General features: G+C 41.1%; 1 protein-coding gene across 7 annotated transcripts in view; it reads right to left on the reverse strand.

Annotated features, from left to right (window-relative positions):
- Positions 1 to 17,702, reverse strand: part of GPAM (glycerol-3-phosphate acyltransferase, mitochondrial) — a 32,732-nt gene extending 15,030 nt beyond the window's left edge. For 2 of the 7 annotated variants that reach the window (XM_082054234.1, XM_082054229.1), the window contains exons 1-12: positions 17,615 to 17,702; positions 17,184 to 17,282; positions 15,696 to 15,828; positions 13,632 to 13,754; positions 10,250 to 10,323; positions 7,588 to 7,701; positions 6,207 to 6,356; positions 5,434 to 5,530; positions 4,588 to 4,724; positions 2,991 to 3,090; positions 2,077 to 2,289; positions 1,573 to 1,686 (exon numbers count right to left, since the gene is read on the reverse strand). In XM_082054234.1, coding sequence (XP_081910360.1) covers positions 1,573 to 1,686; positions 2,077 to 2,289; positions 2,991 to 3,090; positions 4,588 to 4,724; positions 5,434 to 5,530; positions 6,207 to 6,356; positions 7,588 to 7,701; positions 10,250 to 10,323; positions 13,632 to 13,754; positions 15,696 to 15,797 — 1,224 coding nt within the window. In that variant the 5' untranslated portion in view covers positions 15,798 to 15,828; positions 17,184 to 17,282; positions 17,615 to 17,702. The other 5 variants (XM_082054235.1, XM_082054231.1, XM_082054230.1 and 2 more) reach the window with 5 other exon arrangements.
- Positions 17,703 to 18,161: the final 459 nt, after the last annotated feature.

Consider the following 18,161-nt stretch of genomic DNA (forward strand, 5'->3'; position numbering starts at 1 on the left):
ACTGCTGCTTTCCTCAAACATCAGGACAGGGAACTTCTCCGCAGGTAAACACCAGTGTAGAAACTCCAGCTGCAATACCCCTCACGGTGCCACAAACTACAGCACCCAGCAAGCAGGCAAGGGACATTCCTGAATCCCAAATTTCTCCAAAGCCAAACGCCTCTCCTTACAGGTTAGTATTTACATTACTCTGCTTTCAGGACACTCTGTTCTTTCCGTTTCTATAAAGACTCATGTGGGAAACTAAAGAGCCACTTAACCTGCTGGTCAGGAAAACAGTCCCCTCCTGGGAAAGCTGCTTAAAAGCCTTTCACAGCCAGCTCACTCTCTGCTAAGCCTGGGCTCACAGAGCTGCAGATGCCCAAAATTAACCCCCAAAGCTCATCTCCTTTAGAAAAACCTGCAGTGATGTAACTACCTCAATTTAAGAATACAGTTACACTTCTGCAAAACTTGGTTAAGGCATACAGAAACAACTTACGTCATTTATTACCCTTCTGGAGTACCAAAATGAATACACTTACAAATAAGACCTGGCAGAGGCTGCTAGGAAGGTACAGAGTGATTAGCATTTCACTAGATTAAGAGGGCAGATAACCCTCTTTTCCTTATCCTGATCCAAGAACAATTGTTAACTACCTAATGAGAATAGCCCAAGCCTTTTCCTTTGGATGTGAATTAATGTCTTTCTCTACTACACTAACCACAACGCAGGGCAGATGGTCACAATAATTCCATGCTGAGGTAATTGAACCCTCCAAAGCTCTCCAGCCTACTGCTGTTCTGAGAAAAGTAGGGCAGAAAGAACATCTGATTAATTTGAATAATATTCTAGTAGGTTGTTGTTACAGCAGCTAACCTTATTAAAGTCACACTAAAAATAAGGTATACTGTAGCAGAACACAGATTAGTGAAATGCAGGTAAGTGTAGTACTGGCAGGTTCTGCAAAGAGATCAGAGGATATTTAAAAGTGAAGGCAGCTTGTACTGCACCACCCCATTCCCTGAGAAACTACACAACAGTACTCGGTGAATTAGTTCAGGTGATAGTTGTAAACTAATAATGAACTATGACTTTCAAAGAATACGCACATTTTAATGATATATTATCCATTATACTTTTATAGCTACTAATTTACTTTGCAGTTTAAAAAAATCCAGTGAGATGAATGCTCCTCCTTAACAATAGTGTAAGCCATTCAATTACTCAAACTGGAGAACAGTATTCAGTTTACTTCCACTCCAAATATCGCTACAACTTTAAGAACTACTATATGGAACGAGGATCATGTTAAAGACTGTTTGTTAAAACAAAACAAACAAACAAACAAAACCCAGGGAGAATATTTACTCCATTTCAAAACTAACACAACCCTTTATATCAACTCTGAAACTATTTCAGCTTAACACACATCTGTCCAAAGACTCACAGCTTCAGCAAAATAGCAATACTTTTGTTCCACTGAACGGACTTGAGCAGATAATGCTAGTGATGATAAAAAATCAAAATAAATTTGTCCCACTATTGAAACATCAAAAATGTCAAACTTTCAAAAGGATCTTCAAACTTACTCTTAAGGAAAATGGTTGTGCAAAATCTACTCTGACACATCCATAATTCTTCCGCAGCATTCTGAAGACTCCTCTAGCTATACTCCAAAGACTTTCATTCTTCTTAGGCTTGCCCTGGAAAACATGGGTGGTTGTTCTGGGTTTTTTTCCAATTTGCATTTAAAAGGTTATGTTTAAAATTAAAATGCATAGAACAGCAGACAAAACAATGCCAAATCTTTTGACACACCTTATAACTTCAAGTAAATCTAGGGAACTCTTGTTTTCTATGTCCAGCTGAACACATTATTTGTTATGCCATGAATTTGCATTTGGAAGTATGTCACTCATACCTCAGCACTCCCTGTCAGAGATGTTCTGTGATTCATGGCTCTACACTCTTCAACACTAACACCAAGTACAAGTGACAGAGGACTACTAGCACATAATTCAACTATGTAACACATTTTCCTGCACATAAACAGAAAATCCCCTAGGCAAAACATGCTGTTCAATTGCTCTTACCAGCTGTTCACTGTTGTAGTGACCCTCAATTATGCGATCATAGGAGATTCCCACAGGTATAATTAGGACGTCAGGAGTAGCATTTGAGAAGAGAGCATCCACCACTACAGATAAAAGACCTGCTCTAGCTCCAGATGTCTTTCCACTTCGAGACCGCGTGCCTTCCAAGAATATTTCTAAAAACTGCTGCTGTCTCAACAATTCTTCTACGTGCTGAATACAAAAAGATTGGAAAAGAGGAAAAAATAAATACCTAATTATACTGGCAAATCCACATTTGAAATATATTGTCAGCAACCAATTCCTTTTAAAAACATCAGAAGATCATGAGTTGGCATGAAAAAAAAACACAAGCAATAATTAATGCTTGACACCAACCCAGACCAAACTGCAACTGAATTTGCATGAATATACAAGCAGTATAATGCCATTTGTTCAAGAACAGCAACTCTAGCAACAGTTGATCTAGCTGATTTGCATAAGTCTCTTCTGCTTCCTCAGAACATACCATCTTCCAAGATGCAAATACAGATATTATACTGAATGGCACAGAAGATTACATCAACCCATCTAACTGAGACTTCCATTAAGTTGACACAATCAGCGTAGAGATGTCCCAGTACAAATAAAATGAATAAGGCTTAAGTTCATAATTAATTCAGAGAGTATTAATTCCACTTTCTTTAATAAGGATCATGCAATGTGAAAATCTTCTCATCCCCAAAGGTCCTGGGCAATCAATTCTCTTATTTCTTAATCCAAGACTTCATATAAAAATGTAACCTGTTTTTGCAGCAGGAACCCCAAGACAAAGTCAGGATAGTAAAAAACATCCCCAGACTGCTGGAACTCACTAACCCACTTGCCACCCAAACAAAACACTACCTACTGAAACAGAGATGAGAAATACACACCACATAGAGCAAAGCTCTGTAGAGGAAGTCCTTACGACCATCAGGACTCTGATCTAACTTTCGACGAATGAAAAATCCTCCCAGCTTGCGGATCAATGTGCTACATGAAAAAGAAGAATTATAGTCATTGATTTTAGTTTGCAGGAAACTACTGCAAGCCCAGTGCAAAATTATTAGCACACAAGAGGAACTGCAATTACTGAAATTCCCAAAGACTAAAACGTGTTACGCTATTTGCACGTGATGGAACCACATAAACATTACTCTAAGTTAAAAACAGGCTTCTCTACACTGTCTTGCTCCATTTCACGCCCTTGACAGACCACTTACTCTCTGCAGCAACCCCGACCGGCAGACTATGGTACACTGAGACGGTGGTGGTGCACAAAACAGTTCCCCTGAGCTGACACAAATCTGTGCTGAACATACAGTGTGGCCTTTGCGTCCCTGTTGTTCTGCACAGAGCCCTTGGCCGCAGGATTGTAACAGAGGAGCCCGCAGGCAGTTCCCACCTGGAACCAGCAATTACACCACCTGCGTGGCCTTGCCTTTATCTAACAGCACAGCAAGGAGTTCTCCTGAGAATATCCTTTCTGCTTGACAGAAGAAATGATGAATAGAGCTGTCTTCTTGTCAGAAAACTCTATACTAACTCGAATGACCAAAATGGGGTGACCCTTTCTGTGGGCAGGGTCCGCACAGTGTGCTGTGCACGCGTTGGAGGCTTGGTGGACATCGCACAACTTGGCATTCTCAGCATCTATTATATTAGCTATGCTAGTCTGTCTGTCTTTATAATGCTAGCCCTAATAAACACCATTTTAATTGATACTTTACAGCAGGGGTGTCAAACTCATTTTCTCTGGGGGCCACATCAGCCTCGTGGTTGCCTTCAAAGGGGTGAATGTAATTTTAGAACTGTATAGATGTAACTACTCCTACATTTATGCGGTCCTAAAATTACATTTGGCCCCTTGAAGGCAACCACAAAGCTGATGTGGCCCCTGGTGAAAAATGAGCTTGACACTCCTGGTTCATAGAGTCTGAATGCCTTTCTTACTGGGACCATCACAAACCAACACCCTCTCAGTCAAAATACCCACTTCTTTCCTCATCATTTCCAGCAATACTCAGTGGGTTTTCAGAAATTTGTTTTCTCCAAATTCTCACTGGCAGAATACTACCTAGAAGACCTTGTGTTCTGCAGCCACCAGAAGTATAATTTAAAAAGAGACCAAACTGCAGTACTTTCCCCCAGAGTTATTCACTCAGTACTGTCACTGCCCATTAGCCAGCTCATTAAACTTCAGGAAGAAGAGCTGTCCATTCACACCACTTTTTCATGTGCGCGACTTTCCTTAGTCACCTATCCACTTTGAGACGCCCAGAAGAAAGGTAAAGACAGGTAAAGACAGAATTTCTCAGAAGGACTTTCTTATGCTGTCTCTCTGCACTTGTAACAGGAACCAAAGAAGTTCTGCCTGATGGACCAATAATACTCCAATTATCTTACACTTGAACATAAAACATATTGCACAATAGGTCACCCAAAGATCCCCCCCACCCCAGTCTTTTTCAAATAAGAAGAGGTTATTACCTGAAGATGGGGATGTTGAGATTGTTCCCTGCAGCAATGTAGGGTGCTTTGATGTTATGGCAGAAAAGAATGAATGTAAGTAGCAGGTAGTCAATGTGCGATTTGTGAACAGGTAAGAAGATAAGAGGCAAATTCATCTACAGTGTGACGAGAAAGGAAAAAAAAGAGAAAAGACAACTGGTAAGAAATGTGGAATACTGCTCCTTTTCTAAAATCCATCATTGAGACCCCTAGCATCACATTATCAGAACCAACGGTATTCTCCAGTTACCAGTTGTTTACTTCTGGTTTTCACTAAGTTGTGAACAGTGGGACTGCCAAACACTGTAATCAGAAGATAACTGAAAACATTAGGAACCATTTTATTGTGTTTGTTCTATTTATCTAATCCATCTTCCTAAGGTAAACCCTGCAAAAAGAATCCATTCCCTTGAGCATAAAGAAAATGGTAGAATTTAGGAGGGTTTTTTATTAATTTCAGTAAATATCAGAGGACTGCAAACAGATCGCTAGTAAGAGATAGGGAAAGTTTTATTTCTTAAAGATTTTTAGCCCCAATTAAGGTTAGCATGAAAAAAAAACCACAACAAGCAAGCTGGATTCAGGTTATCCGAGATAATAATTCAGCCCAATAGTTAAAATTCAATCCTGAAACAATGGTAAAAGCAGACTTCACACAGTACTCTAGTTTACACAACTCAAAGAGCATTATTTTTAATTAGAAACACTATTTCACAGATACGAGACAGATCTATAATCGGATATCATGTAAACTTAGCAGAACTCTCCTAAAAAAGAGAAAGTGCTGTAAACGTTAATAGAAACTACCTCAGAAATCTGCCTTACCTCTGTTGCTGCTTTAACCATTTCTATTTGACCTCTGTGGATCTGAATATTCCAGAAAAAGCTGTTAAACAACTTCAGTAACACCCAGCCAGTCAGCCTGAAGGAAGAACAAACAGAACTCAAAAAGCTTCTTTCATTGCTCCCTCTGTCTTCTATTGCTTCTATATGACTGAAGGCAAAGCCATAGAATCTTATTACTTTCTATTCAAACAAAATTACTAGAAAATCAAATTGTTTAACAAGTTTTTTCATATCAGCTAAGCCATGGTTAGTAACCACATTTCAGCAGCCTGAAATTACGACACAAAACTTATCAGTAGACACCACAGCAGATTTTCACCTAAGATAAGACCGTCTCAAACATATTTATAACTACAGGTTATGATATTCAATAGGCTACTGGAAAAACAAAGATCTTTCATAGTCTAAGATGCTGCATCTAGCTGGTCTCTCTATATCTGCTTGAAACAACAAAGGATACTAATATTGGTCTAAGCATTAGCCTCAAGTCTAGTTTCAGGAGAAAAGAAAGTCTGTATTTAATGTTATATGATTTATTCCTTGAAATGGTTTCTGCTGCATCTGAAAATGAAGAATAGCTACCATTTCATTAGTTAAAATTAGAAAAGATATTTTTTTAATGCATAATGTATTTTTTTAGAATAATTATTCATTATTTATTAATAACGTGTTACAAGCTCTGCCGGTGTAAGACAGAGAGAGCTTGGCCATCCTTCTGCCCATTGACGATACCAATGAGCCACTTTTCTTACCTGATTAAAGCAGGAGACACAGTTGCCACCATTTCCTGGAGAATTTTCCTAGCTTTCTTCTTCACTTTGTTGACAGCTTTAGGATCCATCTGAGTAAAACTACCTGGAACACTTGATTCAGAAGCTTCATCTAGAATGGCCTTCTGGACTCTAACATTAAAAAGTAAAACTTATGAGACAGTCCTGCAACAGTTCTAGACACAGACAACAATTGCTGGGAATGAACTGTTACTACAGGAGTAACTTGCAGGCATAAAAGAACATGCACACTTAAGTATTATGTACTCCAAATGCATTAAATTTAATTCAGTAGTTTTCTAAGCTCTGATTAAGTAGGTGGATGATGGATGAAAGAGCTCAAAGCTGACCATATAAAACAGTACGTATGCAGCTCACAGGTACAGGTATTAAGTGACTGTCAACTTTCAGAAATAGTTAATAAGGTTACAAATGCAGAAAGAACAGCTGAAGTCTTCCCTTCCTTAATATTTTCTTTCTCCTGACAGCAATTTCATGTACCTCATTAGACAGATTTATGCAGTTGCTATTTTGCACTTTTATAGTATCTTCCCCCCTGAATTCCCAGTTTTACAAAGTGTAACTAAATTTTATAAAGGCTGTTTTCCCCATTTAAAACATACTTAGGAGACATTAAGTGGTTTAACACACCAAAACTGTGGCACAATGTGGTCTGCTTTACTTTTCAAAAACAACACTATCACCTTCAGATGGAACTCAAACATTAAAAATTCAGGAGAGTTAGGAATGTTAATGTAGGCAGCGTGTGGCCTCTGACAAAAGTAGACTCAAGGAGTGGGCATGTGGTTGAATTTCTTTGTGTCGAGGGAAAACTGATACCTTAATAGCTAATTAGGGGCTCAATGTGCCATTTAAAATGCAGTATATGAAACAGAAAACAAGCTCCACAAAATAAAGGGTGGATATTCCATTTTGTAGCTTTTTTCCAGTTTTGCCTCACGCTCTTGGTGTACACTCGGGGTACTTTGAAATGCTGCTTTCCTATTATTTCTGAAACTCTGACAATTTCTGATGACTGCAGCAAGACTTCAGTGGTAATGATTTACATGAATTAGATTAACAAGAGCTTGAAGAGTTTCTATGTAGCAATTTATTCTTCTGTGTCCTGCGTCTGCTGTTCACCCACTTCGCGTCATTCATTTGGAGATTCATAATTCTTAATCTCTCTTATTTTCTTATTCTAACAGAAACTGCAAGCTACAGTCCTGAAGGGCTGTGCTGAAGGTACTTTATCTTCTAATATTTTAAACAGTCTGATTTTTAAAACCTGCTGTTTCCAGATTCTTAAAACGTATTATAATATATCAGTCATACAAAAATAGTTTATTTTGCTTTATCTTACCTGCTGTTATTCAGCACGTTTTCTGTCAGATTCTTGGCAAACATACCCTTGTGAACATCCCTCTCTTGCACAAAAAGGACATAACAAAGGCGCCTTGCAAGCCACCCTCTGTACCTACAAAAATATGATGAGCATTTGAGTGTGACCCTCAAAATATTTCACTGCCAAAAAAAAGGCATTTTAAAAATACCTAAGAATACAATTAAGCAGCAATAGTAAGGAAAATTTTATGAAGGGCTGCCTAACAGCTTCTGTATCTTCTAGTAAATTGTCAATATGTTAATGTTATGGATGAAATAACTGATTCATGGCACAAAATATCCGAGACAACTGAGAGCTGCATTACTTAACTCAAGATCATACTGGCCTTAAAAAACCCATAGTATCACAGGAAAGTAGCTACAAAGCAGCACAGACATTTTGTCTGTCCACTGGAACCAAACCCCCAGCTCGGTGAGGACAAAAGAAAATGTAGTGCCCATTTCTGATTCAGTGACTTTCCACTGAGAATGTAAGTGCCCAGCTAAGAGGTTTGTCGGCTTCTTCAAGGAACACTAAGAACTCTTGGGAAAGTTGCTCCCATTGTACACACAGAGTAAACTCTCACAGGGACCTTCGAAAACGTGTCTGCCTTAGCCACCGACACTAAAAACACTTATTTTGTAATCTTTTCTTCCTTTACAGTGTTTTTAAACATCCAGTCCTAGGACAGGACTGGACAAGCCACCACTCACACATGGGTCACTCCATGAACCAAACAGAGCTGGGACTCCTGAAGAGCAGAGCTGATGTGATGGAGCAGAAACAGAAGGCGGAAGAAGAAATTAAATGACCAGAGCTCTCAGTATTATGCAAAAGCTCTGTCCTGAGCAGTGCTGGTGCAATGCATCGCTGATGGTCCAGCAAATATCGCAAACCAAACCATGGGTGGCAAGTCACTCTGGTTTCCACACTGGACTGCTGCCAAAGTCTCAGTCCTCACCACCCGAGTTACTGATCTTGGCTCCTAAACCTCCCTACCACGCTTCAGTAAATTTATACATGTGTTAAAACCAGCTAGGAAAGATGAGAAGGAACTTTTATCCTGTAAAAGGCCAAACCACCTGAGTGCACAGGCCACTCGCACTATAATTGAGTGCACAAGCCATCGTCACGGTCCGACACTTCACAGTTACACAAATATTCAGACCGTCTCGAAGGACAAAGAATTTTGCCATTCACGCTGTCAGCGAAGTGGACTGGTGTCTCTGTTTTAATTGCTTTTCCATTTTCCCCTTCCCATCAAAGTCTGAGAGCCTTATTGGTTCTTCTAAAAAGCAAAGTTAAGGATATGCTTCTTTCTGACAAGTTTTGGTAACTATGAACACATCACAGCAGAACACAGCTATTGCAGGCATCTGTCAAGGTATAAAGGCTTCTGCATTCATTTTACAGCTTAGATACGACATAGTATATTCAGAAAAAATCTGTTTTCTAATCGTGTAGCAATGACAGAAGACAAAAGAAGACAGAATAGACCCAGTCTAGATATATTATAAAACTGACATATTCACACTCAGAAAAAAGCTGTGGTGATGTACAGGTAGAGTACACCAGCAGTTAAGAAGAATCCCTCTCACTTTCTAAGGCCAAGAAACTGTGACTATGTAACCCTATGGGATCTCAAAACTTCATTAAAATTGACAATTTTCAGACTATAATGACATTTTGAGCTAAAGGCATTTTATTTCAGAATAATTCATTGACCCATATCTTGTTGCCCTTCTATTTCTAATGTAACTCCAACCATTCAACACCATCCAGGCATTAGACTTCCGAAAAGAATTTTTTTTAAAGCAGTTAAAATTAAACTCCATTTCTGTTATTTTTCTGTATCCTAAACTACAAGCTCAATGCCTAAAAAAACATAATTAATTCAAATTGGAGACAGAGCAGCCTCTCACATTAGCTTCCTCCTCAAGCACAGCACAATGCTGCCTTTCTTCCACTCAGACACTTTGGCTCATTTCTTTCAGGCTGCTGGCCTCTCTTTGTTTGCTCTGACTCTACAACAAACACTGCAGGATCTGCTTATGCTAATGATTACTGTAAAAACCTTAGCAAGCATTATTAACTTTCCAAAGGTTTGTGTGTACTTCCAGGGTCTTCATCCCAGAACACAAGATATATTTCCAATAGTGCGAAGGTACATCATCATTTTTAGGTCATATATGCCATCCACTGCGGCAGAGATAGTTTAGCAAGACATGTTCAGATTTAATCGTTGTGATAATAGTCAATGCCTAAACTGTGAGCCAGATCTGCTCAGTAAATTCAAATGCAGCCTGAAGTCATTCTTAAGCACGGGAATAAAACAGCTCCTCTCAGCATTATGCTATGGATGCCACCATTTGCACTGAAAGGATTTAAACATACTTTGTCTGTTTTGTGAAACAGGTTTGACCCTTACGCTCCTTGCCTGTAACCCCAGAGGACTTTGCCCAGCTCCCAAATACACACAGCCGGATTTAACAAGTACATTACTTTCCTGAAGTCAGCATCAATTCCTGCATTTTAAGACAGCAATACATATTCACTCAGTCCAGACTATCCTATAGATTTCCCTGCAATAAGATCAGAAAACATTAAATTTTAAAAGCAAGAGAAAGACTTGCTACATTACCTTGTATGTGTTTCATTGATATATATGACATTACGTAGACCCAAAGAAGGAATACTGGCATTGAAGAAGTTATCCTGTAAAATCAAGAAAAAGATTGGTGGACTATTTCATTGCATAATATTTGTGTCTTTACATTCATCACAGCTTTTAAGATAACCAATGTTTTTCACCTCTATTATAAATAAAAGCCAAAGCAGAGAAGTGCTGAACTTGCTTATATAGTACACACAAACTGTTCCAAAATGAAAATGAAATTCACGAAGTCACTATTTCCAGCTCCAATACTTTCAAAGCCTTCTCGAGGCTTTACTGTATACAGAAATGGTTGTATTGGTTGTATTCTTCAAGACAGAATGTATCACCCTATTCTGATGTAATATAAACCAGGACTTGTCATAATACAGAACTCAGAGACTTTACTAAACCACATTCATCGTTAGTATAATTATGAGCTTTCTGACACTCAGCCTGTGACATCCGGTTTTCTGGCAGATCAGGCACCGCACAACGCCAGCCCGAAGGTCAGGATATCCATCCATGGTTAGGTGGCAAATCCCCACGTTCCTGCCCTGCCTGAACAACAAACTCAACCCAGCCTCTGCATCCCTGGTACAGACTCCACATGCCAGGCTATTAACTGTCCTGAGACAAGTTTAGGAGCAGTTCCACTGTGGATAAACAAATATTCCCTGGCAGGAAGAAGCTAAACTTTAATCTTCATATTCCAAGTAAGTACCTTGACCAAGAAGCTAGGTTCTTTCTGCCCAAATAATACTTAATTATAAAACTGGTACCGTGCCAACAGTGAATTACAGCTGAAACTACAGGGACTGTGCATGTGAAGGAAAGCAAAAACAGGACAGTGAAGGAGAAATATGGTCACCAGCAACCTTGTAGCTGCAGAACAGCCTCACTACCGATTTTGCAATGGGAGTCAGATAAGAGTCTCATTTGTTTGTGTTTTGCGTAACACACATAATTTGCCACAAATTAAAATATACGAGTGTCCTATGTCATTTGCAAATCAGGTAGAAATTATGTGCCACAGTGGGAGCACACAGTCTTTTGCCTCATGTTAAAGCATGACTGCACAGTACATACAATCAACAAATTGTTGCTCTAGGCTCTTAAGAGGAAACTTAAAGATAATATTAATTTATTTGACTATTCACAGATAATTTTTGTGGATCTTAAAGCTAGATGAAATGTTGGGGCAAAAAGAAGACAAAAAACTTGTTCTTGGTCTCCCCAAAAAATCAGCAACAAAGTTAATTACCACTCAATGCCCAAGTCCTCCATTAGGTTATAACTTCACCCCGTGAAATTCATCCTCCAGCTGTCATGTCACACGTTAGCTTTTCCTTATTTAACTTCTCCACGATCCTCTGTCAGGATGTGGGTCTGTGAGACCAAGTGAGCTGATCCAGGATCTCCCTGCCACTGTGAGACAGGAGCCCAGCTCCCAGCACCACATCCTGCCCTTCCCCACCGAACACTAACCCTCACCTCCTAACTCACACCATCTCTAGCATTCATCACACCCCCTAATGAGCCCATTTTATTCAGGCAAGGCAGAAAACTAAGCCAGACTAAGTGAATGAATAAATAAAGCAGGTAATTTTCTGCTCGGTTAGTGAACTTGATAAGCCCCCAGGGGAGCAGGAAGGAAAACATGAGGGAGAAGCAAAATTTCCCATTCCCTGCACCAGTAAGGTGTTAAGTTTGGCCAACACACCGAAGGAAACCTGTCTCACTCATCCATCCCTTTTCCTTAAGGGAATTAACAAAACAGGCAGCTCGAAAAAAAAGTGAAACATCTGCTGTCTAATGAGAGGATCTGGTTTGTTATCATCTGCTGCAAGGATGGTATTTTCTCATTGTGGCAGAAGGCAATAAAGGGCTTAATCAGGCCATGCTCCTTTCCTAAGTGGGATCTCAGAACAGGTAATTAGTTTCTTATTAAATAGACAAAAACCAAGATTCTTCTTCTTAACGTGTCATTCCCAAATTGAGAGAAACAGCCTAATTACTAACAGACTAATTACTAAATGTATAAATTAGGCCTAAGTTGAGGATTCCTACACACCTTTTTACAAGTCACAACACCTAAGTGTCTGTTAGAACTACTGTCAGTTTACCTAACTTCTTGTCCATATCATATATAGCCTTCACAATACTTTTGGATTTCTATCCCATGGCATCACTGCAATTTTCTGTTCTGTCATAAGAGAAAGCTGACAGGGGATCTTATCAATGCTTATAAATATCTCAAGGGTGGGTGTCTAAAGGATGGGATGAGTGATGCCCAACGATAGGATGAAGGGCAATAGGCACAGACTGAAGCAAGGAGGTTCCATCTGAATATAAGGAAACTTTTTTCCTTAGAGGGTTCCAGAGCCCTGGACCAGGCTGCCCAGAGAGGTTGTGGAGTCTCCTTCTCTGGAGACATTCAAACCCACCTGGACACATTCCTGTGTGATCTGCCCTGGTGAATCTGCTTTAGCAGGTGGGTTGGACTGGATGATCTCCAGAGGTCCCTTCCAACCCCAACTATTCTGTGACAAGAGTGAAATAACAACTTTTTCTTGGACAAATGAACAAGTAAATTTTCATTCTAGTCCTGCCAGTTATGGAGCTCAATGCAAGTGTAACTGAGTGCAATTGAAAGCCCATGGCATATAAATAGTCAAATTACACGACGAACTGGTTGCAAATTATATTATGCCATTTATCATCATTTTGTATCTTCAGCTTATAGAAACCCAGCCCAATGCAGCGCAATAAAATTCACATTTTAAAACAGTTTGTACGACCCTGCTAGAGCCACCATCTTGACACTGTTCCCAGCAGATACATATCCCTCCATCATAACTGGTATTCCTTGTTTCCAGGCTGGGCAGGGAACCCAGGAATTAACCAGGTGTAGAAAACCAACCTGTCTTCTCAAGCACTGGATTGGTCTCTTCAAGTTTGAAGGGAAGCATATTGTTCACTTTCAAAACTGTAATTATTTTGTGGATAGAGAATTAAGCATTCTAAAAGTAACCATTAATGCTTTCACAGGCACCAAATTCTCATTATTACTCTAACAGAGCATATATTTTTTTCCATACAATTTCTTACTGCAAATTCCGAGGAGCTGGAGAGTTTTGTCCAAGGAATAAGCCAACAATGAAAAGTGTGAGATGAAGCATCACAATAGGTCTGTGTCCTCCATTAATTCCACGACATAGAAAACATAACCACAAAGGTGGAAAACTATATTCCTTTATGAAGTAAGAACATTGCGACCTTAATTCTGAAAGTAAGAAAACCACTGAAACTTCATTATGCTGCAACTGTGCATTATTGTCAAATGTAAGCCAGTCCGTAATCTTCTTACCCGGCTCTGGGGAGTGCAGACGTAGCAACATCGTCCCACAAACGGCCTTTTTCTGCTCAGCAAAGTCTCTTTCCATTTTAAAGTGGCGGATCGGAAGAGAGTGGGCCTAGAGTTACACTCTCCCTGCAACATAAAAGACCACTGTGTAAATATCCAGAAATATATATTTTACTGGTTATGTGAAAACTTCAAATAAGAGGAGTTGCCAACACAAAAAAAATTAGTCCCCTAAAATTACCTAAAACTAATAAAAATTTTTCCAACATTTCTTTCTAAAATAAATATTATGTCCAGATGATATGATTGCAAAAAATAAAAGCAAAATCACTGTGTTGTACTTATGTATCTTATGGAGGACAGCATTTGCTGACACACAAGAGTTTGAAATAAATAATAACTCTACTAAGAAACAGCAAGGAAACTGACAGCTCAGAAAAGTGGAAGAAATTAACAGCAAATTACATTCTCAATAATGTAAGGGTGCTTGTCATATGAGCAATGTATTTGAAGTTTTAACTGGACAACACCCTGTAAAACTGCAAGATGACTGAATGTACGCAAAATATCAACTCTGTTGACTCTGTAGGCTCTTTTTCAGCAGTTTCACGTAAAGCAATAAGAAAAAGGAACTACTGTGCCTTCTCCAGTGTTAGGCTACCTTTTTGAAGATTACAGAACCAAGAATTCTGAAATAATTGCATTTACAAAACACATTCTCTGTGTTTGGACATAATGAAAATATACTTAAGTACAATTTTTACAGAGACACTGATTGTTCCCATTAAAGGCTATTGAGTTATTGCTTGCCTGAGAATGCACAATGTATTGACATTTTTGAACTATGTAAGTTTTTAATAAAAAGGAAATTGTAGAAATAAACCAAAATGTTTGCAACACATTTAATTGGAAGAGAAGCAGGGTAGAACCAATACCTTAAACCAGTATAAGGGTTAGAAAATACAAATAAAGATCATCACGTACCCAGCTAGAAAGCCAGGCCAGTGAGAAACAACCAGAAAGTCAAAGGTGATGCTGAAGATCACTAAAAACTAAAATGTGCATCTATCACACTTGGCAAGCAGTATGAATTGGCAATTATTCCAAGGCTAAGTCTTCCACCTGAAATAAATAAGCATCAATATGCTAAGGCTGGCCCAGTCCCTTCTCTATCACCATCCCTAACGCTAACTCCAAAATTAACCAACTTTGTAATAATCCTGTCTTCCTTTGGCTTGCCTCCAAGCCCTGACCGAACTCACCACCACCTTCTCACAAAACCTCTTTCCTATCTCTTTTGTCTCACTCGCCGTTACCATACTCTTTCACAGATCTCTTGGTACCACGGCTTGCTGTCCGATGAATCCTACACCTAGCTAGACAAAAAAACCCACCTGCCAGGACATCTGTCCCTCAACTCTGACCATGTCTCCAACTCTTCTTCTGTTTAAAGTTCAAACTCCTCCTGACCCAGGTTTCTAAACCAACCAGTACCAGCCTGGTCCCCATGTGGCTCTTCCAGCTCCACCCAGCCCTCCCTGCTCGCCGACCCCTCTGTATCCTCCAAATCCCAAGATTCGCTTAACAGAGGACACAGAGTTTTAATAGGCTTCTTATTTATATCCACCAAATTTCTCTGCCTCCTGTATTGTGTGAATAGCTCCAGCTGTAACAGCTACACAACCATGCATCTTGAGCCTCATGCTCCTCTTCACTTACGTATTTCAGCAATGAGCTTTGCATTTGACTTTGTTTGACCTCAGTCTATTTAGGACAGGATTTTGCATATTTGCTTCTATATAAAATGATTAATAACATCACACCAGAAGACTTTAAGAATGTCAATAGTGTTTGCTATGAAGGCTTTTCTTTTCTTGCAACGTTAGTCTTTGGCACAGCGCTAAACTATTGGTTCCTCCTTATATTTCAAATTAAATTACAATCAAACTGTATCACACATGACAGAGATGATGCCTTGTCTTCACTCTTTGTAATAAATAAAAAAGTTCACCTTCAACTCAAAGAAAAAGGTAAATATGGCCAGTCACACTCACAGTTTTCACTTACCCATTCTTCACTGGAATGCTTACATCTACTGATACTGCACTCTGCTGAGGCGGACAAATAGGAAACATCTATTGTTCCAAGGGACAAAGCAGTTTCATCCATGACACACACGAGTTGAACTGAAGATCAGAAGCTGCAAAATAATAGCATACATATAGATATACATACAGAGAAATCCATATGCACACACATAATTTCAGTGATGAGTATCTAACAATAAGTTAGCAAAGAGTTATTTTTGTACTCTCCAGTAAAAGTTAGGTTCTGAAGAAGCTTAATTGCCATCAAATCAGCATGATTTTAATATGATAAAAAACCCCAGCACATTCAACTTCCATAAATGCAGCACACCCGCACTTTTCTCTCTCCCTGCTCTTCTTCCCACTATGTCAGTATCGAGCCTTTATGCTTTTCCACTGTTCCTCACTGCATGGTTTAAACCATTCAGCCACAAGGATACACATTCCAGACACTTTCAAAAGATTACTATTCTTTTGCACGACATGACCTCGCTCTTTCATCATCTGCTTCTCAAGGATACCCATTATCTAAAAAAAAAAAATCATTAATGTTCTCTCCCAATCCTCTCTCACAGTGCATTTTATGCCTCTGATCCAGCTGTAGTCAAAGCAGTTTCAAACTCCTCAGAGAGAGTGCTCTACACAAAAGCACACCCCTGTTTCCGAACATGCTGCTGACGTAGGCGACCTCAGGGGCTCGTGGGATTAAAAAGCAGTAAAGAAGTCTAAATTTGCACTACTGTTTTAAAAATTTAAGTTCATACGATAAGCACAGCAAACAATGCCCTCTCAGCGAAAGAAAAAAGAAAATACACCAAACATATCAAAACAACTTAGTGTTGTATATCTGCAAAAGTCCACAAATTAAACTGCTTTGCTAGGGAGAGCCACTGAAACAGGAATCCAAACATTTCCCTCTAGAGAACCTGTAAAGTGGCTACGCCGCCTTTTCCATCTGTCACTGCAAAGAAACTTACATTACAGCCACGGTACAAGCCATCAGGAATGAGGCTGTTCTCACCCTGTATGCTGGCATTTGCAAGAGCAGGGCCTAAAACTTCAGTCCAACATTTTGTCTTTCTTGCTGCCCTCCCCAGGCAGACACAAACCTCTCCTGTAACACCTCCACATAGAGTTGCCAGTACAAACTGGAGTTTAAGCTACTATATCCATGCACACACTTACCTTCACACAGCCTAAGTACACAAGTTATCCTTTTTTCTTTGCTGGCTCTTACATTTAATTTGCACTTTTTTTTTTTTTTTTTAATTAGTGCTCAGGCAAATTAATACTTAAACCACCCAATAAATACAAAAAAGTGTTCACGAACATCTGAACGGTGAAAGCGAAATGCGTCCTCCAATTGTGCTCAAGGTGACCTTGGCTGCACCGGCATACATAAAAGATGAACTTTAAAAAAAAAGACGTAATTAAAAGCCTATTTGAGCAGCAGCAACTTCACACGTACCTCGGACGAAACCTGCCCTCCCGAGTGCCCGCTCCCGGCTCTCAGACTGCGGCCCCGCGGCAGCGCCCCATCCTCCCGGGCTCAGGCTCACAGCATCTGCTATAAATAAAAACACGAGGGCTGAGCGCGGGGTCGGGAGCGGAGCGGCGCCGGGCAACGCCGCTGCCAAGGGGCCGCCCCCGCTCGCTGCGAGCGCCAACCGCGGGCAGCCCCGGAGCCCCCGCACCCCCAAGCGCCGCCACCGAGGCTCCCCCCGCCCGCTCGGCTCCACGGCAGCCGCGGGACCGAGAGCGCTGCCGCCACACGCTCCCTCCGCACCCGGCCGGCCGCTCCTTCTCGCAGCGCAACACGCGTCCCGGCTCCGCGCTGCGCGGCTGGCAGCGGCCCGCCCCCGCCCGCCCCGCCGCGGGGCAGCACCGCCGCGCACGGACCCGCAGCCGCTTCCAGCTCCCGCCTCCACCGCACCGCAGGCTCCGCAGCCGCTGCCCCCCTGCCGGCCCGCCGGGCCGTGCGGCGGCGCCGCGCCTGACGCGACTTCCTGAGCGCCCGCCGCCACGCCGCGGGGCCGCCGCCTCCCGCCCGGCCCTCGCCCAGCCCCGCCGGCTTCAGGCCCAGTCCCGCCGCTGCCCTCCCGCTCCGCGGCCCCGCCGCGCTGCCCTGAGCAGCTGCGGCCGGCCCAGCGCTGAACTGCAACCCAGCGCGGCCGCTGCGCCCCGGCGTCCCCGTCTGCAGCCACCGCAGCTGCAGGGACATCGCTCATCGGCCGCTTCCACCACCCAACCGCCTCCCTCGCCCCCTCCTTCTGGCGACAGAAGTAACTAACGGTTATCCTGCTTGCAAATAAGAGCTTCTCAAAAGAAAAACACTGGAAAAGTTACGTAGAATCGTGTTTATATGGGTTTACAGCGACCCTGAGCAGCAACTGTGTTACTGTTAAAATGAGAACAACTGCAGAAAATGCGGGACAGGCATTGATCT

Source organism: Streptopelia decaocto, assembly GCF_964273445.1.
Source record: "Streptopelia decaocto genome assembly, chromosome: 5".
In the NCBI taxonomy this organism is placed as follows: Eukaryota; Metazoa; Chordata; class Aves; order Columbiformes; family Columbidae; genus Streptopelia; species Streptopelia decaocto.